The 24359-nt window shown below is 47.6% G+C and overlaps 8 protein-coding genes across 8 annotated transcripts; 5 read left to right on the top strand and 3 right to left on the bottom strand.

The window, feature by feature from the left end:
• Positions 1–1316: 1316 nt before the first annotated feature.
• GLAREA_11555 (arginine transporter, putative) lies at positions 1317–2995 on the top strand (the record flags this gene model as incomplete). The annotated part of the gene is made up of 2 exons (XM_008089698.1): positions 1317–1470; positions 1524–2995. The coding sequence occupies 2 exons, from the start codon at positions 1317–1319 to the stop codon at positions 2993–2995; spliced, it is 1626 nt and encodes a 541-aa protein (XP_008087889.1).
• Positions 2996–7875: 4880 nt separating this feature from the next.
• On the top strand, positions 7876–8538 carry GLAREA_11556 (uncharacterized protein; the record flags this gene model as incomplete). The annotated part of the gene is made up of 1 exon (XM_008089699.1): positions 7876–8538. The coding sequence occupies one exon, from the start codon at positions 7876–7878 to the stop codon at positions 8536–8538; it is 663 nt and encodes a 220-aa protein (XP_008087890.1).
• A 1787-nt stretch (positions 8539–10325) lies between these two features.
• On the bottom strand, positions 10326–11567 carry GLAREA_11557 (uncharacterized protein; the record flags this gene model as incomplete). The annotated part of the gene is made up of 3 exons (XM_008089700.1): positions 10326–10483; positions 10560–11430; positions 11487–11567. The coding sequence occupies 3 exons, from the start codon at positions 11565–11567 to the stop codon at positions 10326–10328; spliced, it is 1110 nt and encodes a 369-aa protein (XP_008087891.1).
• Positions 11568–12470: 903 nt separating this feature from the next.
• Positions 12471–13423, bottom strand: GLAREA_11558 (uncharacterized protein; the record flags this gene model as incomplete). The annotated part of the gene is made up of 3 exons (XM_008089701.1): positions 12471–12660; positions 12715–13031; positions 13082–13423. The coding sequence occupies 3 exons, from the start codon at positions 13421–13423 to the stop codon at positions 12471–12473; spliced, it is 849 nt and encodes a 282-aa protein (XP_008087892.1).
• A 1718-nt stretch (positions 13424–15141) lies between these two features.
• Positions 15142–17245, top strand: GLAREA_11559 (uncharacterized protein; the record flags this gene model as incomplete). Its single annotated transcript, XM_008089702.1, has 5 exons — positions 15142–15215; positions 15269–16140; positions 16246–16493; positions 16573–17137; positions 17169–17245. The coding sequence occupies 5 exons, from the start codon at positions 15142–15144 to the stop codon at positions 17243–17245; spliced, it is 1836 nt and encodes a 611-aa protein (XP_008087893.1).
• Positions 17246–18520: 1275 nt separating this feature from the next.
• Positions 18521–19993, bottom strand: GLAREA_11560 (uncharacterized protein; the record flags this gene model as incomplete). Its single annotated transcript, XM_008089703.1, has 1 exon — positions 18521–19993. The coding sequence occupies one exon, from the start codon at positions 19991–19993 to the stop codon at positions 18521–18523; it is 1473 nt and encodes a 490-aa protein (XP_008087894.1).
• A 398-nt stretch (positions 19994–20391) lies between these two features.
• Positions 20392–20811, top strand: GLAREA_11561 (uncharacterized protein; the record flags this gene model as incomplete). The annotated part of the gene is made up of 1 exon (XM_008089704.1): positions 20392–20811. The coding sequence occupies one exon, from the start codon at positions 20392–20394 to the stop codon at positions 20809–20811; it is 420 nt and encodes a 139-aa protein (XP_008087895.1).
• Positions 20812–21724: 913 nt separating this feature from the next.
• Positions 21725–23085, top strand: GLAREA_11562 (Protein kinase-like (PK-like); the record flags this gene model as incomplete). Its single annotated transcript, XM_008089705.1, has 2 exons — positions 21725–21901; positions 21958–23085. 2 exons carry the CDS (start codon positions 21725–21727, stop codon positions 23083–23085), a joined length of 1305 nt encoding a protein of 434 aa, XP_008087896.1.
• Positions 23086–24359: the final 1274 nt, after the last annotated feature.

Genomic DNA, 24359 nt, shown 5'->3' on the forward strand with positions numbered 1-24359 from the left:
TCTATTGAGATTTGGTAGATATCCCACTCTCTCCTTGATCGAAGATAAGTTAATGTGGGAACAAGGATAACTCGTCTTTCGGGATGTCTCGTTGCCTATTCCGTCTTTCTATGGCGATATTTGAACGTGCCCGAAAACTGGGCATATGTCGGATCTGCTTGGAGTATTGGAATAATGGTGCTGACGTTAATTCCTGAAGCTATCTATCCTTTCGTGTACCTTAAAGTGAGGTCAAAAAAGGAAAAGAAAGCGTGAGACTAGAGTGGGCATATACTGTGTCGGTCAATCGAGATGTGGCACTGTCAACAATCTCGCTTTAGGACATGAAAAAGAGTTTCCTTTGAGACACTCATCTCGACAAATCGTCAACCGGACCGGAGTAACAAAAGAACAAGCATATTAGCGGCTTCTTCTTTTTGGTCGTACAGAAACACAGCGCTCTGTACGAAAAATTCCTTATTTCATTTGTTGCACTATCGAGGAAATATTTGAAGGGATGGTATGAATGAGCATACGGGAGGTCTATTGGCTACAAACGCCGAAGATGTTGTAAGAACAGCAGTGCGAGCACCTGCCGCAACGAATTAGAATACTAGAGAACTACAAACTGGAGCACAAGCACCGACGGCTACTTATTCGGTCCATGATGATTTATATCTCGATGTGCAGTAACTTGATTCACAATTTGTGTTACCGTTCGCGTAATTCAGAGATATAACAAGCGATACATCACTACACCATACCTACAAATCATTTACAATGCAAAGGTAACGCCCATCCTGGCTTTGTGGGTTTCGATACCGCGAAGTAGGTAGTTCGGTTGAAAGTGGTGAGCGGACCTCGAGGGAGAATTTTCTAAATGGGGTGGTCAAAGCTTCTTCCTCTTTTCCACCTCTCAACCTCGTCATGAACAACCCCCACCCGACCACGCCATCGCAAACCACGCCCTTCCCAACGTCAAAGCAAGATAGTCAACGGGAATGGCCTCAAAATGTCCGAATTAAGAAGAAGATTCCCAAACATCCGCTTTAACCGGATTGCTATACGCCCTGATCGGGCTCGTCCGAAGCCTTCAATAACCGGCCCTTTGGTGGCCAGTTCTCCACCAGAGGCGAAATTTGCGCTGAAGGGTTTGCACCCAATTTTCCATCTGGAACGGCCATGGACGGGAAGTTAGCCCAGGTGAGATGGGTCCACTAACAAATCGACGAACCCTTTTTTTTCTCTCGCATCGACGATTTCTTTATATATTCCCTTCATGCTGTTTCATTTCTCTTCTTTTGTTATGTTGTAGTCGTGTATGAGTCGAATTCAAAATGGCCAACAAGGAAGATAATATGACTATTGCCCCGGTGCAGGAGAAGCACCACGATGCTTCTTCTGCGGAGGATGTCGAGAAGCTGGTCGTGACGCATCAGCCAGAATTGAAGAGGAAGCTGAAGAGTCGTCATTTACAGATGATAGCGATCGGTATGTATAGGATCAGAGTGATCAATTGCGCAACAGGAACTAACTCGCACTAGGTGGTACAATTGGCACAGGTCTATTCATCGGTTCTGGAGGTGCTATCGCGAAATCTGGGCCAGCTGGTGCTCTCATTGCCTACATCTTCGTGGGCAGCATCGTCTACTCAGTCATGCAATCTTTGGGTGAAATGGCTACTTACATCCCAATTACGGGTGCATTCACATCTTACGCTACTCGCTTCGTCGACCCCAGTCTTGGATTTGCTATGGGTTGGATTTATTGGTTCTCATGGGCTATCACTTATGCCTTGGAGCTGACTGCGACGGGACTTATCATCCAGTATTGGGACAAAAGTCTCTCGATTGCCATCTTCATTGCCGTGTTCTGGGTCGTCATCACGGCAATCAACTTCCTGCCTGTCAGCTTCTACGGCGAGACGGAATTCTGGTTCTCGATGATCAAGGTCATCACCGTCATTGGCTTCCTGATATTCGGCATTTGCATCGATGCTGGCGCGGGTCAGAATGGCTATCTGGGATTCCACACCTGGGGTAATCCAGGCGCTTTCGCACCATACCTCCTCGATTCGACCGGACCTCTTGCGAAGTTCGTTGGGTTCTGGTCGGTCCTTATTCAAGCTGGCTTCTCCTATCAAGGGACAGAACTCGTTGGCATCGCAGCCGGAGAGACGGAAAACCCACGCAAAAACGTTCCTGCAGCAATCAAAAAGACCTTCTACCGAATCCTCTTCTTCTTTGTCTTCACTATATTCTTCATCGGTCTCCTCGTCCCCTACGATAACGAGGACCTTCTCAACGGTGGATCGGACGCTTCCAGCTCTCCGTTCGTGATCGCCGCCAAACTCGCAGGTGTAAGCACCCTCCCCGGACTCATCAACGCCGTTCTTCTCTTCGTCGTTCTTTCCGCCGCAAACTCGAACGTATATTCTGGATCTCGTATCCTCGTCGGTCTCGCTGCTGACGGATCCGCGCCATCTTTCCTAAAACGTACCAGCAAGAGCGGCGTGCCATACGCGGCAGTCGCAGTAACTTCAGCAGTTGGCCTCCTAGGACTCCTCAATCTCTCCAACAGCGGCGCGACAGTGTTCAACTGGTTCATCAACATCTGCGGTGTCGCAGGATTCATCGTATGGGCATGCATCAACGGCTGCCACATCGCCTTCATGCGCGCTCTCTCCGCTCGCAACATCTCCCGCGAAATTCTCCCATACAAATCATCCTGTCAGCCATGGTTCGCCTGGTACGGACTCTTCTTCAACATCCTCATTATCCTCACTCAAGGCTTCACGGCCTTCATTCCATGGAGCACCGTCGATTTCTTCATCGCCTATGTTAGTTTGATTCTGTTCGTCGTCTTATATGTCGGTCATAAACTCGTGATGCGTACTAGTCTCGTCAAGCCGAACGAGGCGGATATCGATACTGGACGACTTGATCTTGATGATACCACTTGGAGCATCAGCGAACCTACTACTAAGTGGGGCAAGTTCTGGGCCTGGTTGGCGTAATGAGTTGTGTTTTGTTGTATCTTAGCGATCGTGTACGGGATAGACGGGATTAGTAGACAAAAGTGATTGACGGAGTTTGATCGGTCGATACCCAGATATAGAATAATACATATATTAATTAGAACTTAAGTTTCATGATTTTGTGAAGATGGGTGTTGATTTTCGTTGCAAGCTGACCATTTGGCACTCGTGGCACTCTTTTGATGGGATTGGAAGCTCCGTTTTGATAGGTGCGGTAAGTGGTTCGATCTTATTGGATTTTGGTGAGTGAGTCATTTACTGCCCAACTATGCAGTGCTGGGGCTGCTGCAACATGTTATTTCTGATACATGTTTAGGTGCTACGTACATTTATCTTCAGTAGTGTCGCCAATCATAGGATGCTAAAGTTGGGCACGGAAATCATGTGAGATCTGTTACCTCAAGGCATATATCTTCACACAGTTCTCGCTGTATTCGTGATGGATCACTTCTTGTTTGCTCACATACCAGGTTATATACACAAACCGTTATGAGTATTCCGTGAGAAGCTTTAAGGTCGAGTTGGGTTTGTCACATGACTGCTGGGTTGTACCAATTAGTGCATGCTTGAAGAGGAATAGACTAAATGGAAAAACCATAAAGTTATCTTTAGAGAACATGACTTTGTTGCAGGGATTAATATCACATATTATGGAATTTGTTGAAATGGTCCTAGTAATGGATAACTATTGTTTAGGTATATGATATTTTATAATTTGTAAACGAAGCGTTGTAATTATCACTTGTTCTTGTCCATCACGAGCCATGATGCATTGGTGGCGAGTCTAGTAGGTTTAAGATTCCTCTTTTTAGGGGGAGTTCTGAGAATTGTGAATTTTGAAGTATAAGCAGGGAAGAGGTAGGAGGTGTACGCAGAAGGAAGATATGGAAGAGGAAATCAAGTGCTCAACGTACTTCAACCTATCACTCTTATTCTACCCTACCGGCTGGGATAAGACGATTCCTGGGCCAAATTGTCTGTGGGGTTCTTGAGAGTGTGGTCGGTGACGAATGATTCCGTTTCAAGTTATCTGGAAGTAAGCTTGCGTTGTCTGTAAGTAAGCTCGCGTCATGTTAGTAACTAACTATATTTTGACAGGCAGAACAAATATGCGAGTGAACAGGCAGACGTAGGTATAGTAGAACTCGTACTAGCATGGCTGATATGTGAGGTATGAATCATAAGTCAGTTCATAAGTCTTCAGAACTTCACCTTTTCCCTAAGCATACATGTAAACAATACTATATTCTCACTTATCTCTGTCTGATTATGAATTAGACAGCATAAGATTCACTCCAAATATAAGTGTCCTATTGGATCTAGAACAATCCCACATATATCACTTGTGGACTTGCAGAACTGACCGCTCTGTTGCCTGTGAACGCACCCACCATTGACTTTACCGGAGCATTTCTGGACCTAGGTTTTCGATGTGTCGGTGGATAGATGGTAAAGTATGTGGCGGTAAAGTGTGTGAGACGCATTACTCATTTTTTACTTTGACGGTCATTCGACTCTAAATTTTTTTACAATGGATGGGTGTTGTCGTATGACGCGCCATGCTCGATTGCCGTTTCTGATGTATAGGTGAGCCATTGAAAGAGTGATACTGGTAGAGTTCCACCCGTGCACAGTTCTTGTTCATTGACCTATTGTAGACTTTTAGTTGCCTGCTTGATTGGCATGAGGATCATGTGTGGGTAGGGGAATTGACTAGCGGCCGAGTGCCTCCACAAAATGAAGCCCACGATCACGGTCATGTTTAATTGAAATGGTTTTATAGGCAGAACCAGATGACTCTTATTTCCTAGGCGACTCTTCTTTTTAAGAACATTATTATCACAAGCTTCGACGATGCTGTTGCCATGAGCGTGACACAATCCGGGAATGGGGAAGGAACCAAGCTGGTGGGTTTTGACCCATCACACTTTCACATTTCTAGAACATTGTCATATTCAGAAGCAGTTGATTTTCACAGGCGTCAGAGGTTGCGGATAGACTCGGGTGTTTCGGGAAGACCACGAATCGCGGAATCATTCGATGTCAATCATTTCAATGTTTCTCAAGTTCGTCCGTACCCTGTTCCATTTTTACAGAGCGATATGCATGAACCTTCGCCAGCAAGCAGTACACGCTCGTAAAGATGGCAAAAGGAATAGTAACAAGATGACGGACAAGAGTGCAGAACTAGATGACTCTTATTTTTAAGATCATCATTATCATTATCCTGAGCATTGATGTCGCCGCCATTGCCATGGACGTGACACACGCCGGCCATGCGGAGGAACCAGTCTACGGCTTCACAATTCACACTTCCCAATGACCAATTGTGAATCATCTCAGACATCAATGCTTATGATTCCATTGGTATTTATTGACCCAACAAAGCATACTTTTGACCCTGGGCTTGATGCTGCAAGTTTCCATCAATCGACGGACGTCAAACGGCACGGCTTCAATCCTATCGACGAGGGTAGTCACACTTCTGGCATGCAACATCGTCACCCCGAAATCCATTGGAATCAACGGCAATATGACTGATTGATCTCTTGGAAGATCAATCTTCAAATCAACAATATTCACAAATAATTCTGAGAGTGACTGCCTGGTAGAGGCAAATCACGTGGAGTCTAGGCCTTCTAGTTCTCGATCTCCAAGAGCGGGCAAGTTCCACATCCACAAGAGTGGAAGATAATCGCCCACACCGGTGAATCCTGCTCGCACATATGCATATCGGTCACCCACACCCAACTCGTTTGTCAAACGGAAGATGCCTCCCTCAGCCAGATGAATATCGTTCTGAGCGCCCTTTCACGCCTCGAGCGATTGGTCGAGTCGAGTTAGTTGGCTGCGGCACCCAGGGTATCAACAGTATATGAGCTGCACGCGCCTTCCGATTGTGGTGAGGGCTGTCAGAGATTTTGTTCGCTGTCCGATGCTACGTGAGACGTCTTCACCGTGTCATGTTGTCTTGGAGCAGTCGTGCATCTGTCGCTTTTCGTTTGTCGATTCTTGTTTATCGGTTCTTGTTTTTGTCAGCCCTAGATATGGGAACAATGGGAACAATAGGGCTGCTCGGTGAGGAGTCGAGGTCTGCTCGTTCGAGCCTTGTTCGCCATGTTGGGGGCGTTTTTATTCCTTCTGTCAAGTCGAGCCGGTATCATCGGCAAGGAGATTGCAGTCAGCGTCGCATATCCAATTCTGGTCTACGAATGAGGCTGGGTTACAACGTAACCGATATGCGGCTTGCAGAGTTTCAAGACGCAGGAAGTCTGCGAATCTCATTCGATTAGCCTCTTGCATGCTTGGACAACTGTGCCGGACCGGGGGTTGGTCATGTTGTTTTTGGGTGTTTGCTTCTGCCTGAAGACCGGTCATCCCCAGCCTTTTCCGACGATTAGCACCAGGTGGCTCACATCATGGACGAGACCATGTCAGGTTGTAACCTGAATACAGGGATACACAACCACCGGAGCAGACTGAAGCGGTCGCAAGCAAGGGCAAAATCCACTAACATGCGGTGTGTAGCCGCCACAAGGGTTTTGATTTGTTAAGATACAGAGACCCGTCCTTGTACGATGATCAGCCCGGCGGTCGCATAAGAGTGGACGTATTGCGCGAGGGCGATGTTGATGTGTTCTTATAGAAGGGCACATCCGGCTTCGCGAGGAGGAGAAGGGAGATGGTTTTTTTGGACCGCCCTCCGCACTCCCTGAGCGCACAATTGCTTTACTACGCACTTCTTTATATGTTTTGCTTGCAAGTCCGAGTCTGCTGGCAGCCCAGACCCATCACGTCTCTCAGAACACCCAGAAGCAGCCAATGGTCTTCAAAAAGACAATGGCCCCGCTTTTATCTGCGTTCTGAGGGCGCTGGTTGGCTGATCCCTGCCAGTGCTGCTCTCTCACCGAAGTCCTCCTTTCGCCAACGCACCCGACCAACCACTTCCACCCACCACGGCCGTCCAGGACTCTGTCGCATACTGACTGTACAGACCGTCACCGTACACCGTACCCCAAAGAGGCACCGATGAAGGCGACGGTTATGGACGACGGAGTGTAGACAAGAGGGCGGCACTGTCGTCGCAAGTCGCAAGCCGCCAGTGCGTCTCCCTCAGTCTTATACCGTCTGCCATCGCTGGCGGTGCCCCATGTCCGAGTGGTCTGGGTGACCGGTGCAATGTGTGGTCCGAAGTAAGTCGTCCCTCAGTCTCTCTCCTCTCAGTCGGGTCCGATCCAAGGCGTCGGCGTGTTTACGGTAGGTGAGATTTCACACAGCCAGAGGTACTCGCACTTTGCGCGAAACTCCCTCTGGACCCCACACAGTCCGTCAGTCAGCCAGTCATTCACTCACCAGTCCTCGACTCCGACTCCAAGTACCTTTGTACCATTGTCGGTGTCAACCTCTCCGGTCGAAGTCCTGTATCCTATTCCTGTCCAGGGTCCCTCTCATAGGGCGATGGTCCTCCTCACCCATCCCCTCTCACAGCTGTCGCAGTCACTCACTCACCAGTCACGCTTCTGCACTCACTTCCACCTTCGCACCTCTGGCCCTCTGCACCTCGCATCTCTCTGCACGCCGGTCGCTTCTGCTTCGCGTCCCCCAGCAGCTTTTCTCTCTCTCCCACCCGAGAACAATTCCTTTCTTCACCTCTTTCTCCTCAACCTTCTTCACAACCCTCGACAAACACCAACATACACAATACAATTGTTTCACTTCTATCAGCGCTATACTCAACATCGTCAAACAATATGTAAGTTGATGCACCCCGAGTCCAACCTCTAGCTTCCTTCATCTTGCTGACCTCGCTGCCTAAGATCGTCTTCGCAATAGTCACCTCTTTACTTCATTCTGGCACAATGGCCTACCAACAAACTGGCCGCCAGCTTGCCTCCGCCATGGACAGAAGAATTACGCAACCTTCTGACTTCCGATCTCCCGCTCCGGCCAACGCATATGATCAAGGCAACAGCTCTCTCTATCGGACCAGATCCAACGAGGTGTCGGATGACAGCGGCTTTTTCTCTGCGGATTCTCCAAATTCATCACCTCTTGCTTCTTACCGGGACTTTCAGCTTTACGACTCGGATGCGGATTATGTCGATGATGGAGCTTCTCTGTTTGGCAACCAAGGCAGTCACACCAGCAGTCAAGTCGCTCAAACCCCGAGTTATTCATCGCAATCTTCCTCTGCAAATCGCAATCGCAACGGGACAGCATCCAGCCAAAGTAGTAGCGGTCTGGTTTATCAAAGCACTGAATCCTCCCATCCGTCTCTCTTCGGCCACTATCGTGAGGTTTATCCAACCGGCCCAACTCCATACCAGGAATGGCAAGTCCAGCCGTGGCGGCACGAAAGGGTAGCTTATCAGTCCGAGTCGCTTGCCAACACTTCCGATCCAAATCGTTATGATGAGGATATTCGCTTGACACCAGAACCATCCATCCCTCAACCCCGCTCGCCTAGACAGCGAAAATCAAAATCAGGCAGCAGCACCACCCACAAAAGGCGCAAGCACTGAAATCTCCACCACCACCACATTTCTGGCTTTCTATCTCGGCGCATGCAACAGCGATATATCCCACGACAGCTTTCTCGATTCACAATTTCCTTTTTGAATATCATGCATGCACGGCGTTTCAAACTCTTTCCTTGGTTCTCGGTGCCTTGGAAATAACTCGGTTCTTTGCTTTGATTTTGCGGGGAGGTTTCTTTACACGACAGCAACGGTTGGATTCTACCGGACTGGAAGACTTGGGAGCATAATGATGATGATGAGACAGGGAGAAGAGTGCGAGCTGGACTTGGTGCTGCGTTTTCCTCGTCACGATGATGGAAAGATGATGATGATTCGAGTTGAGGGTTCCTATGTCATTCAAAAAGTTCTTTGTTTGGCACTCTTTCGGTTGCTTTTATTTTTGGCTCGATCTACATACCCCATATTCTTACTCCCACAATATCTATTAACGAGGACATATACCAGACGAATAATTCGTCGCGAGAATAATATATTTATCGCATTTATTCACATAAAATCTGTACTCTTCATGATCTTCCGTGACCACTCTTTTGAGCCCGCTACAACCTTCCATACAAGCACATCCCGCACCTCGAATTGCCACTCTCACCCCGACGGTCCAGCCCTCTCCCGCCCTTTTCTCGCCCTACCGTATCCGCAGGACTCGTGGCTCGTGTTCGCGGCTTAAAAATAAACTTCCCTAGGGACGCGATACGAGGCGAGGTTATCGGACTGCAGCGTCTATCAATGCGGGGGATCGTCACTGGGGAAAAACTCCTCGTGGGTTTGCCACGACCCCGCATTCCAGTGCAGATCGTGAAACTGTGTTTCTATATTTGTGATTTGATATTGGTCTGTTGGTTCATTGGCTCAATTGAATATACGTGAGGATGAAAGACCCTAGGTAATTGGATTTAGCATTGGATGAGCTAAGAGCTCTCTGCCCTATCGTATACGTTTCGGGACGGCCCGTAGTACGGTGGAGAAATGTTGGGTCTCGGCCTCCCACTTATCGCGTGAATTGTTGGGTTAACGTGGCGATCGTCGCCTTCCATAGGTATTTTATAGTAAGGACGGGAAACTTTTTTTGTATTTTATCTGTTAATGCACGATGCGGTTGGATAACAGAGGAAGAGTTGATGTTTGGAAAGGGGGAAAGGAATGCTAGTGAGGGTACGAGGGAACATTTCATTTTTGTGAGCTCTAGGTTAATGAAGATTGCACGAGCCTAGAGGTCTTGTGTCATGGCACTAGGGAAGTTTTCATTTTTCTCCTTGGGATGGTGAGGATATCGTTTTAGTTGATGGTTGAAAGCACGGTCCGCGCAACGGAGGAGATCTACAGCTGAGCAAGTCTCTTCAACTCAATCGCTCGTCCAATTGAGCATCTATATACATGTCTGCACCGTACTCGTCCATTTAAATCAACCCGAGAAGCTCAATTTGTCAGTTACGCACGTTGCAGGATCTTGTCCGCCGTATCATTCCTCGCAACGTTTGAGCCATCTTTCTTAATTGAGGACGCTCGTTTCTCTCTTCGTGGTCTCATCTTATCAGCCTGCGTTACAGGTCAATGATTTATAATATGACGGGAACTACTCCCGCTGGCCGTCGGTAGCATGATGGACGCGCTTGGCTCGACTCCCAGTGTTGGGTATACAAGAGAATTCTGGGTTCTGTTTTCTGATTGGAAGTGGTATTGTTATACGGAGAGTACTCTCTGATGATCTGTCATTAAAGTTCCTTCGACTTGCTAGGATGAGTCCTGCAGGAATGAGGTTTGTAGACTATTTATGGTCCTGGTTCAAGGGTTCTTCTTCTAGATGAACTAGTGCAGTTGGGACAGTAACAGTTCAGACAATAATGATCGACATCAGCGGTGTTACTGCTGTGCCCGCTTTCGAAATCCGAGCTGTCCTTTGGTGTTAAGGAAAGTCTTTTCCGTTCATCTGCCTCCGAATATCAAATTAGCACATTAACCTTCAAACCCTCACAGCCCTCGAAAGAAACACAACAAAAACATACCAACAAACCCCTCAACCGCCCCAACAACCGGTACCCCCAACATAATCAACGGAACCAACTGTCCAAACCCCCACGCATTCTCCTGCTCGTCAAATCCCTCCGCTTTCACCAGCCCCTGATATCGACTCGTATCCCTCACAAACCCAATATTGCCAATCCCGGCAACCATGAACATCGTCGAGACAAAACAGACGATATGGAACGTGCGTGTGGCGACTATAATTGCATATGCTGTGGTCGACTTTTTCCAGCGTTTAGACGCCCAAAGGATCTCGATACTGATCTGAATCGCGCAGGCGAAGAGACATGCAATTCGCAAGCGCGTGTGTAGGGCTGCGGGTTGGGCATTGCAGATATTAGGACACGCCGCTACACGTCCATTCAAGGCGTCGCTGTAATCGAAGCTGGCAAGTTGCGACCAGGTGACCATACCGATCACCACAGCAAATATAGACATGCGCAAGTAAAACAGGAATTTCGACTGTACCATCCAGTCCACGAGCACGAGCAGTGTCATAGCATGCGTAAATGATGAGTACCAAGCGAGATAACTGACGATATTAAAGTGGTAGATGGAGATACTATCTCGTTGCACCGCAGCGACGGTGAGGATAGCGAGGGCGACGAAAGCTTGTTGGTCTGCGAGGCCGATGATGAGGGAGTGAAGGGTGTTGTTCCAGAGGGTTGCGGTCTCCACGCTCATGTGTTTTGCGAGGCGCCCGAAGAGGATCTGGAGGTTGCGGAAGGAATTTTGTTGGGGTAAGTCTCCGAATTCGATCAATTTGGCGTGTTTGACGCGGAAGTTTGTGAAGTACTTGAAGATTGCGGCGAGGAGTGTGAGACATGCTGAACTTAGGAGAGAGGCAAAGACCTGGGTTTGTTAGTTTGTGTTGAGTTCTGAAGGTGCTTGAGGGACGAAGTGCTTACCCCTTTTCCGGCGATATCAGCATTTGGTTGTAGCTCTCCACAGTTGTCGGGGTATGTAGAGCATGCACCGGAAGTGCTCATTGTTACGAAGTCAAGATCATGTTGTTAATAGGAGGTTGCCCCAACATCAACTCCAAGACGCTCATGATCGAAACCAAAAGTGCTGAATCTGAAACTTTTGGGATATGGCCTATTATTTTTATGTTATGTTCGGTCAGCCTTACCAATATGTTACACCGATTGGATGATTTTGAGCGCCACGGTTGAGCGAGAAAAAGGGGTTGTAGCCGAGCTGAACCACCTGCCCAATAATACCTGCACAATAATCGGTGTTGATTCTGCATTTGCAGGACCTGATAAATTGTAGAACTACAAAATCGCTTCTTTCCTCAAACTTTAAACTATTTGGCGATTCTTGAAACATGTTCTTGCGCAAGAGTAATACTTGATATACTAGCGTGTACATGCTAGGTAGGGGCTCTAGGCCAAGATGTCAAAAATGACCAGAGTAATTTCCTTCAGCCGCACCGAACATCTACTCACAGAGCAACAGAACAATATAGCTAGTGAAGAACAGGCCCCATGGGACTCTTAAGCCTGTAATGTCCATATCTAATTCTGGCGGGTGTGGGTAGTGTCCTTTTGTGGTTGGTTCTCCTTAAACGGCACCCGTTACTGAATTAGAAGTGAGCGGAAGATAGTAATACGGTGTCTTGTTCCTCCATATATGACCAGTCAGTCCTGCGCCATCGAGGAATAGATTTTCCTATCCTCTAATTGACCATCCCGGGTTTTCATAGGGAGGAGCAATGCCTGCACTCTTTCGACTCCCACCAAGCCAAGAGGATTGTCGCACTTCGTTTCCGAGTTCCCTCGCCATATCTTGTTAAGGCAGGTTATTATGTTCTCTATCCCACTCACTAGACTGAGAATCACGTTCGGTGAACTTAAACATAAAGTCTTTCGACATGTTAAAGGTCACATCTATATAGGATCATCGGTATAGGCAGGCGGTGGTGCCTCCTCGTCCACCACAGGCACAGGTGCCTCTCGAATCAGTCTCTTCTGCTCCTCGAGCTTCGCTACCCACAGCGCAGATCCGCAAGCTGAAGTGAGAAGAAAGAACATCGAAAATACAGGCACAAGTTGTAACAACAATGCCATAGTGCCAAACCTAAACCCTGATCAGTAGCTGGATAGTCGTCGAACAGTACGAGAAGAGACGTACCATGTATATTTCCACTTCCTACTCGAAATCTCTCTATTCCTCTCCTTCTTAGTCAAGCCCCTCAACTTAAACCACCTCCAATGGTGAAATGGTCCTGCCCTTGCTCCCGTCAGGACTAAGAAGAATGGAACTCCAATGACAGGTATCAAATTTAGCGGCAGGAAAACTATAAATTCGGCTATCTGGCGAAAGGAGAATGGCGAATAGACTGCTGATTCGGTTGGCCTACCCAGCATCTTAACGGCATTTGGCGCATCAACATGAAGGATTCGAGATGAGGCTACGAGATCTTTTTGCCCTTCGCGGATTAAGGTGGCCTTCAGTTTGTCAGTAAAGCCAGGCATACAACGGGCACATGATAAAATACATCGAACACGTCGACCAATGTCTCATCCACCAGAAGTGCTTCGAACAATAATGCAATCACTACCTGTCCTTCGCCCAGAACCAAGAACACGGCGCTGACCCAGGCGGTTGGGCCATGGAATATGAGGAGGAACGCGACTTGAGGCAGATAAGTAAATGTGAACAGCAGACCGAGAACCACGATAGAGGTTATGGTGAGAGGTATGAGGCGGCGCCCAAAAAGGGGATAATATTCGCGGTGCGCGCAGAAGTACCAGATGCCTTTGAAGGGGTAGAGGAATGATGAGCTAACAACATTCCGAATAGGAAGTAGTGCAGTAGCACTGATATCGCGGGCGGGCATATTTGAAGCTGTTGATTGTTCAATCGCTTGCCTTCAACGTTGGCAATTGTTGATGTTGCTGCTGGAGCTGCCTGGGGAAGCTTGAATGATTGCGTCACTGCTACAGGGGTGTGGTCAACAAATGTGGCAGGTGTTACCGAAGTTTATCCTCGGCTAGAACATCCGCTCACCAGAACAACGACAATCAGTCTATTTCCGTGAGGCTTTCTTGGGTGTTCAGCTCTATGAACGCCCATACATTCATTCCTATAATCATAACGCTCTATGGATTGCTTCCGACACCAATATCATGTCCATTATGTGTTGAGCGTAGCCATTGGAGTCGGCCATGGGTTCCGACATCAGGCATAGAGGGAGGGTTGTGCAATATGTGCTCGTGAGCTGTGTTTGGAGCTATGCCTTGAGGCCTCGAGTAATCTACTCAAAGTAATGCAAAAGATTTACCAAAATCCACATGAAACTTTCTGTTGTCCTTGGAATCAAATCACTAATATCTTTTCCAAATAGGTCGGGAGCTCCGATAAACACATCGTTCTTGAAACAAGAACCTCATTAGCTATGAAACATCAGACTGTCACGATGTTTGTGGTTGGCAAATATGTTTGCCTATCTGTCCATCTGTTACCTAGCACAATGGCTTACACGCGAATGCCACCGTCTATGACGGCATTGGGTTCCGTGGCCGGCGTGTTCGTAGGTGTAACACTTCATAATGCAACCGCCTGATGACAATACTTAAGGTTTGAAAACATGGATTTGAACTTGCTAGCGTCTATACAAGAGAGTAGCGTAACATCTGCATTGCAGTTTCCTAGCAGCAATCTGTGCATTTGACATGCAACGGGCTAGACGACAGTTCGAGACTTTGCTATTTGGTATCTCGTAGACGCCTCTGGCTTTGTTCTCTGTCGGCTCTAACACGTGCTTATTGGGGGTCGATTTGGTCGCCATGTTGTAGTATGTATGAAGTACCAAAGCATCTTCGCTATGTGCTCATTTGTGTGGACTTGGCGAGAGATAGTTTCGAGCTTTCAAGTAGCTTTGTAATCCTAAGGTCAGGGTATGAATTCGTCCGGCTCCCTCTGGATAACAATTCAGAAATTTACCCATCTCGTGGTAGGTCTTCATTTGTTTCTATGTTGGAAGCTGTAAACATAGCGACACTGATAAGCAAGGGTCTGGTGGGAGCTACCTTGATAACTTATTAGGTCCATTCACCTGAAATACAACTTCGTACAGTGCTCAGGGGAAATATGACCACAAGTTGAGATGATAAAGATATCACCATGAACATGGTAGCAATCACACTCACTGACTTGTCATATGGTACAGAGCCGTTAGAATTTCCGACTGTAGCCGAATTAGGAGTAGCAGATATATCGAGACGAGTACTGCAGATAAAATGAAAGGGGCTGCCTCGAATATGTGGTGGGACGTAATGCAGTTTGCCGTCGTGTCAACAAACATATTCCGAGCCGATTTCTCTCCCGTCTCCACCCTCATCTCGACATCATCTTTCTTTCCTCCCGTCCCCAACACGTTCTTTTAATCTTCCAAGCCGCGTCTTTCTTCGACGCGCAGACGTTCTTTCCATTCCAAACTCACACTCCTTTTATTTTTTCTTTTCTGTAGATCGTCTTCCGAAAAAATCGATCTTCGCATCAACCACAGTCTTTACCATCAACAACTTCATTGATATCATTGATTGATATCTCAAGATGCGCGCCTCAACTTTGGCCTCCTTCGGGTGTACCGTCATGTTTGCTGCAATGGTCTCTGCCGCACCAGCTGGGTAATTATCTTTCCACTGATTATCTTCCACTTTCTGGAACTGACTGTAAGAAGACTTGTTGCTGTCGACACCTGTGCACCAACAACAACCACGGTCTTTGTTACCCTCGAACCTTCGACAATCACCATCCACGATGCCCCAGCAAGCACTGTATATGCAGCAGATGGACAAACTCCAACGATCCCCGATCCAACTCTCTTGTCAACACCATTGGCCACCGATGTAGACCACAATAAGCCTGCAACGGCAGACCTGTCCGATCCTGAGATTGTCACGGTCACTAACACAGTAGTCGTCACTGCTCAGTATACCCCTCCAGTCTCAAGCTCTGCGTATGTCATCAGTTACTATGTCAGCGGCACTTCAACTGTTTACTTGAACGGCCCAGGACCAGACGCAAGCGAGTCTATCAGCTATGCTGGCCCCGAGACGGTGACTATCGAGCCTGTCGAACCTTCTGCTGGCCCGAGAACAACGACATTGTCCGGGAAAACCACCATTCGCGTTACGCAATATCGAACCGTGACAGGTACCCTATCTGTTCCAAAAGAATCGTCTCCGGGAACCAATCCAAGTTTCAGTGGAATCGGCGCAGGTGGTTGGAATGGCACTGCCAGTGGAGCTTACTCAACTGGAACTGGGCTCGCAGGTGTTTACCCTACCGCCCAGGTAACTGGAGCTGCCTCACGCACTACAACAATTTTTCCAACCTCGTTGTCTGCAAAAGATGGATTTGGCGCTTCAGACCCTGGTACTCTGTCCATCGCTGATCCAACATTTGATTTCTCCAAGACATTCCCATCCATCAGTCTATCGACAATGGCAGCTAAATCCGGTTTTGACGCTTTCTCAACTCCAACATACGTGGATGGAACCCCTACAGCACAACACTCAAGTCCAACACCATTGGCAACTCAATCTACTCGTAAGTTACGAAAATTATGCCATGCATGGCATTAGATTTCTTCACAGCTCATTCTCTATCAATGCACCCTTGGCCTTGAAAGGTTAATGCTAACATTTTACGTAGAATCTAATGTCACTTTCATCGCTGCTTCGAGCGCCGTATCGAGCTCAACTGCAATTCTCGTATCAAATTCTTCGATTGCTCTCCAGACCACTGTGATTGGAAGTACGCCAACTACACTAGCCTCCATTTCCCAAGTCACTAGCACAAGCTCTTCCTCCATCGGATACAATCAAACCTCAACTTCTGTTGCCTCAAGCGCATCGCCTAGCACGAGTGCCTGTGGTGAAATTGGCGACTTCACTCTAAATGTAAGCAATATCCACACACTTCCTGATCGATTGTCATTGATCGGTCCTATATCTTACCACTTGAGCTAACATTCTAAAGTTTGATGATATCCCAGGATTAGCTGCTTCCGACGACGCTGACCCACAACCTGTATTCAGCCCGTATCATCAATTTGTCTTTTCTAATGGCTACGTTGTTGTCCCACCCCCAAAAGATCCATATCTGCCATCGTCACCTCCTCAGCTCACCGAGTTCATTCCCAACTTTACAGTCAAGAACAGCACGGCTGCATCTGGCCCAAATTCGGCTGAAGGAGGCTTCTCTGCAGACATTGGAAATGGGGACCATGATCATACCGGTTGTTTCCGCTTCAACTTTTATGGTGGCTCAGTTGGCTGCGACTCTCAAGGACCATCTTGCGTTTTCACGTTCACTGGACTTCGTCATGACGCCGCTGCGGGAAAAGATGTTGCTGTCGCCTCTCAGATTTTGGCAGTCGATGCCTGTCCCGAGCTTGTGGATTGTACTCTTACACCTGTCACCCTTGGTCAGTCTTTTAGTGATCTCACAATACTTCGTATGCAGCTGAGTGTCGGTGGTGAGCCTAAGATTTGGTGGATGGACGATATTCGCATGGGCTGGTACGACAACTCCTGCGCGATGGGTATGTGCCGCACAACTACTCATTTACACAGACGTCAAATCAAAAGCAACATCTCGAAGTTGCACCGCTAAGCGACTCTGGCACAAATATCATACTGGAACATTTTGATGAACAGATATACATTCTCTTAAAAAGGCATATCTCTTGACTAGGATGCTACTGCATTCTGTCATTGCAAATTCTGGTGGAAAGAAAATTATATGTTCAAGGTACTTTGATTTGCTTTAAACGATTGGACTTTTATGAAACATACGAGAGGAGATTCGGGCCGGCCTGTGTTGTTTTGTAGCAAAATCATATGAAAATAGCTTGATGACACGACGGAGCTAAGGGTGAAGTTAGTGCTCAAGGAAGGAACTACGTAGAAAATGAAAAGTTTTATATTCAGTTCTTGTCTAATGTGCTGCAAGAAACTGATGCGATGGGATCAAAGAGTTTCCAAAACTTGAGACGTAAAATCCTGAGTTTCCCATAGGGATGGGCTGTTGCACTGAAGGCAGAAAATGACTTTGTGCCTTGTTGATATGCTAGCACACCTAATTCCGCAGATGAAACCAGATGGCTGTCTTGACTCAAATCAGTAATCTCATCAATACTTTAGATTGAGTCTCTACCCTCGTCCGATAGGATCAAACTTCCAAATCGGCAACAACAGGTCACTTCTTAGGGAGGGTTCGATTCGATACCATGCTGAGGACTTCATTCGTTGATACCGATGTGGTTGTTGAATTCAAGAAAGAACTTGGGGATACTTGATGCCTTGGTTTGAATGTCGGTCATTCGTTTTTGGCGTAGGAATCTTTAGGGGTGCACGAGAGAAGTGGTTGAGTATGGTATAGAATGGTGGGGTAATGGGATTGCGGAAAGTGTGTGAGGGTTCTGTGGCTTATAGTCATGGACTGCATAATTGTGATGGATGGTTTTTTGAGATGTGATTATAACGAACTTGGTTTTGGTTGAATGTATGAAGGGGGGGCGTGAGTATGGGACGTGCAAAGTTACTAGGATGATGTTGTATACTTATGCATATGTTTTACCTGTTGGATTGGCACACTTCTTGCTTTGAATTTGTAGTCATAAAGTAAATGCACAACCTATATGCATGTAGCTCGATCTGCTATGATATCGATTTATATACATCAAGCCATTATACCATTCTATATACATGTCATCCTCGTTCTTGCCTTTGCAACCTAAAGTATCTATTTACATAAAAAGTCTAAAAGCGCTTTCCAAAACCAGGTATGCTACTCGTAATACACATTAACACTTCTCATCCCAAAACCCAATGCTATAAACTCGAAAACAATTAGAAGTTTAAAATCTTCACTTTCCTTTTTATAAAAAAACACAACTCTCCAATTAATTGTTCAACATACAAATCTAGATCTTAGGCCACACCGTATGACGATCCACCTTATTACTTGGTATGTCTTCCGAATACGCACTACTAACACTCAACGCACTCTTCGTACTCGCCTTCCTGCCCAACCCCGCGCCTAGTTTCTTATTACCCTGAACCTGCGGCGGGAAGTTTTGCGTCGACGGACTGATTTTCACAGGTGGACCACGCATGCCAAGGACGGGGGATTCGCGGGAGAATTGCATCTCGTTGACGATACGCTGGGAGGCGGTCGTGGGGGTGCGTTTATGTTGTTGCGGGGAGGAGGGTTCGGGTGAAGGAGGGGTGTAGAGAGAGTGACTGCTGTCGCTGGATTGGCGGGCGAGTGCCAGGAGGGCGATGTTGGAGAGGGGTGAGGGTTGGGTGGTTGTTACGTCGCCGCGGGCTACGCGTTCGAGGACGCCTTTTTGTTTGTGCAGTGGACTGCGGGGGATCGGTGAGACGAGGGGGAGATCGGTGTAGGGGCTTCGTGGTGGCTCGGAGTCGCTGTCTGAGCCTACTGGAAAGCCCATTGTGTCGAGTGTATCGCGCGTGGTGCCGTAGTGGAATGGAAATTGTGGTGTCAACGGGGTAGAGGAGTTTGGAGATACTGGTAGGTTTGGGGTGGAAGGCTTGCTTGTGTCGTGTGCGGAAGTGGTTCTTATGGAATCACCAGCTCGTTTGGGAGAAGAAAGAGATACTTCGTCAACGGTGGAAAAGCGAGAGCTGTCGACTTTGATGGAGAATCGGCTAGTAACCCGATCACTTAGTGAGCGGGCTGGCGTTCCTGGCAGGTCTCGAGAGTACCGGAAGGATCTATCTGATTCTCGAGCACTGAGAGAACGATTGAGTGAGCGTGGAGGTGTTCCGTCGATGAAACTGTGTAGTAGGGCTGGGTCACTTGGAACCATACGAAGACTGGCTTCTGGCGTGATCAAATACGGACTCGGACTGCGACTCATCGATCTCTCGTGTGCACCCAAGTTTCCAGGAGTCGTTGGAGAGTATACGGGACTCGGTGATTGCAAACTTCGTAAAAGCTTGACGTCCTGGCTCTGACCACTCCTCCGGAATGGAACACCTGCAAATGCTTCATTCAGTCCTGTATAACTCCGCTCCTCAATAGTTGCTCGGTTCTTGTTTTCTGCTGCTCTCTGTTTCTTTGCCTTCTTCCGAGTTCCAAGTAGAAACAGAACCAGCACAAGAGTGATTCCAAGTCCCGCCACCCCGCCTATAACTCCTCCAATTATGGCTCCTCGGTTCTTGCTCGACAGTCCTAGGCTATCAATACTCGCCGCTGATGACTCTGATGGCGATGTGCTCGAAGTTGCTGCTGGAATATATGGTGTTTGTACTGATGTAGGATTTGCTGATGGGGTTACTGCCGCTTGTATAGAAGGCGAAATGCTTTCCCATGGTATCATAGGAGGTACCTCTACGTCCCCACCAACAACCAGGGGACTATTCTGATCCATGAATGTAATCGAAGTGAAGAATAGGTATCAACCAGTTGCTCCTATTGCTGGGCCTAGCCCAAAAACCCAAAGGAAAAAAGAGGTAAACGAAAGAATGAAGATCAACGAGTGAAAAAAAGAAGAGAAATGAATGTAAGAATGCAGAAATGCACACGAATGCTCGGTCAGGGTGTATGCATGCTGATAACCTCTTCAGTTAAGTCGCTCAGAGACCGGTGGAAAGCGGGCAACCAGGAGCTCTCCGTCCACACCATCGTACCGACTACCAGAGTCAAAAACGGGACCTGCCATCCCATGTCGTCCCAGATTTAGTACCCCTTCGCATTGACGCGTGGTCTTAGACAGCTGGTAAACAAATTTCGGGGCAAACCCGCACGAGCAGCAAAAATCACGTGGACATGGAGAAGTGGATAGCAAGTGGAGATGTTGAGCCGGCCTGGGAGATTTGGATGGACTTCTGGAAAGCCAAAGGAAGGATTGCCCTCCGTAAGCAGTTCCAAGCAAGGCAGAAAGCCCAAGTTGCTTACTCTGGAGACTCTAACAGACGGTCAGTGACCATTGACGGCAGGAATAACAACCCTTCATGTCCGGCAAACGAGAGGACCAACCATGAAATTGTTTACACGAAGGCCGGTGTTTCTCTGCACGACAATCGGTTTCATTTGTTCAATGGACGAGAATGGCATTACCTGCAATCGGCGGTAGAAAGTCCTTTCAAAAACCCACACCGAGTTAGTCGACGACTCGAAGTAAGTTTCGCAGGACATCATCCCTCTGACAAGGTGACGAGTCACTACCAAGGTATGGACCAGAAGTGAATCAAGTGACGATGATGAGTAAAACAATCATGAAAAGATTTCCGTAGGTCAAAGAGCGATGCGAGTATATGGCCAAGCGTTCGACATAAAGAGGTTACGGACCGGTGGGTAATTAATTAATCGATCGAGATGGAGATGAGATGAGCGAGTTGGGAAGGGAGCGGTGCAATCAACTTGATACAATGAGTATGTAAGTACACACGTGACTTGTTTCGGTATTAGACTAAAAGGGTAATTGTCGGACATAAGGAGGCCTAGAATCCTCGCCGTTGAACGAAACTGTTCTACGTGAGCCCGCATTAACTTGAACATAATGCGGTTTCCTCGGATGAAAACAAAACTATATTATAATACATCTTCTTTGATTATCAAACTGAAAAAACCAAAGTAACAAGTTCTTTACACGAGCAATTACAACGCTACCATTCCATCCCACATTTTACACTTTGCCCATTCACCGGATGCAGCTCCTAATGCCACCTCGAGTCCCCTTCGGTACGCCTTATGCCATCCTTCGCTTTCCGCCCCGCATCCTTCGCTCGCGACGAAGATACCTCGACCACTGATAGCTCAGAACAGCTCAATTGGACCCTGGTTCATGAGACGAATTTCTCGGACGGCTGAGATCTGCTGGCTGACTGACTGACCGACGTACAACAAACATTCACTCAATCTGCCTGCTCGTCAAAACTTCTTCCACAAAAAGCATCGTAGCTCTATGGTCTGTCGCGTGTTTTTGTAGTGCAACATTGACATTGACATTGACCCTCCCGACACCATCGCGAGCTATTTCGTCCCGTCTCTTATCGCAGCCTGATACTAACTCGCGAGCCGACCCCGCGCTGACAGCGCAAAATACTCTAAATCCTGTCGTCAAGACCGCAGCCCCTTGATTTACAGTCCAACAGCGACGATGAGTTACAACCCTCAAGATGGCAAGCCGCAGGTCCAGGCATGTCGGTACAAGACCGGAAAGACCCTCGGCGCGGGTTCATATTCGGTGGTCAAGGAATGCGTACATATCGACACAGGCAGATACTATGCCGCCAAGGTGATAAACAAAAGGCTGATGGCAGGAAGAGAGCATATGGTATGTCTTGGGATCTTCGAATTGTGTGTGGAAGCAGCCTCTAATTCTGGCTTTAGGTGCGCAATGAGATCGCGGTCCTGAAACGAGTCTCGATGGGTCATCAAAACATCCTCACGCTGGTCGACTACTTCGAGACACTCAACAATCTATATCTAGTGACAGATCTCGCCCTCGGAGGAGAACTATTCGATCGTATCTGCCGAAAAGGATCATACTACGAATCAGATGCGGCGGAGCTGATACGAGCGACTCTCTCCGCAGTCGCATATCTCCACGATCACGGAATCGTACACAGAGATTTGAAGCCAGAGAACCTGCTGTTTAGAACACCAGAAGATAATGCCGACCTATTGATCGCGGATTTTGGACTCAGTCGAATAATGGACGAGGAGCAATTTCATGTCTTGACCACAACATGCGGAACACCAGGCTACATGGCGCCGGAGATCTTCAAAAAGACAGGACACGGAAAACCCGTTGATATTTGGGCGATTGGAGTCATCACCTACTTCCTCCTCTGCGGTTACACACCTTTCGATCGCGACTCCAATCTCGAAGAAATGCAAGCCATCCTCGTCGCCGACTACTCCTTCACCCCCATCGAATACTGGCGCGGCGTCTCCCTCCAAGCCCGAGAATTCATCAAACGCTGTCTCACCATCGACCCAACACAACGTATGACCGCACACGAAGCACTCTCTCACCCCTTCGTCGCCGGCCTTACCACAGGCAGAGAAGGCAACACCGAAAAGGGCAGCGATCTCCTTCCAGTCATCAAGAAGAACTTCAACGCCCGCCGCACCCTCCACGCAGCCATCGACACCGTCCGCGCCATCAACAAACTCCGCGAAGGCTACGGCGGTATGATGGACGGCGTCACCTCCGAGAACCCAGCCGCAGGCGCCGCACCGCTACCCTCTCACCAGTACAAGACGGGAGGGACGGCCGACTCTGGCGTCGGCGGTATGGGCGATGCCGCGCAGACAGATTCGGGATATGTGACGGGGACGGGTCAATTAGGACAAGGCGCGTATGATAGCCAGGGCGATGCGCAGATGGGTGGGGTAGAAAGATTCAGCGGGCAGGGACAGACGGAAGCGCAGATCGAGGCGCAGACGAGGAAGATTGCTGAGACGACGAAGGGGCTGTGGAGTGTTGGCCACGCGAAGGTTTCGGGGCGGTAGTAGCTTTGACTGTCTGAAGAATGGTCGAAGAACAAACGAAGAACAGGAGAAGTAAGATGGAATATAGGAATGAATGTGATGACTACGAGTATGAAATCGACCGAGCTAGCTGAGGTACTTTGGGACTTGGTATTTGGGGAGTATGAAGGGGGTGTTTTTTTTAGCTTGGGAGCTTTTAAATGAGAAGATAATTTACTGTGATGAAAGAAAAGAATATGTTTTACTTGATTCCTCTAGTTTATGGTACAATTGCTGACAACTAAGCGAATCAGTGTCTTTGATCCTATCCCAAATAGGCTCACGGAATTCTTCACAAAAAGCAAGTAAAGAAACATGCGATAAATACGTCAGAGCAACTAAATAACTTCTCACCCCTATCTATCTTCGACACCGAACTCATTTTACTATTTCTTCATACGTAGTGACTTAATCTATACCGTATGCTTAGTAGCATTCAGGGCATTTGCGAACCAAGTTTCAAGCACCGTACTAAGGAAACGCTGGCTAGTGATCCTGGCTAATTCTAGAGCAACCTTTCAGAATATACATATATTCTTTCCGAAGATGTCGAAGCTCGCGATTTATAAACGAATTACAAAAGACCGTGATGTAAGATAATGAATGTATTGGAATTTAAAGGCCGTAGGCATGACTTCTGCCATTGTAATACTTACCATTTTCCTTGAGTCAACAGGTCACGAATTGTGGATATCACAGTCACTGAAAGCATTGTAAATTAGACAACATAAGTATTCTTGAACTGTGTCATTTGATTCTTGAGTTTCCGGTCCACCTCGGGCTTGAGTCTTCACTTCTAATTTCCTCCTCTTCTGCCGCTCAACACGAAAATCTTCCTCCAAACCCCTACACCCGAAGCGGAGCCTCTCGTCAACTCACAACAGCAGTTCAAGAATGGTTCCCATTAAATCCTCCCCATTAGGAACCCAATTCCCACATTATTATGCACAACCCACTTCCAGTGAGTACATCGTCCCATGAATTTCGATGCAGCATACCCAAAAACACCCTGTATACCGGCTCCCGCGCCGATAATATGCCGTCCAAACACCATTGTAGCAAAATCTATTTTCAGCGAGAGTATTGAAGGTTTATTCGTACAAGTCGAGCCCAGCACAATTCATAACTCTATACGACACAATGTGACATCCTCCCCTTTTGTGACTTTCGAGATCGGAAAAGGCGGTTACTCTAGCGATTGTGGTATTTTAAACTCAGAAATTGAAATTGAATAGGCCGAATCCCTAGAATCATGG

This window comes from Glarea lozoyensis (genome assembly GCF_000409485.1).
Source record: "Glarea lozoyensis ATCC 20868 chromosome Unknown GLAREA8, whole genome shotgun sequence".
Lineage (NCBI taxonomy): Eukaryota > Fungi > Ascomycota > Leotiomycetes > Helotiales > Helotiaceae > Glarea > Glarea lozoyensis.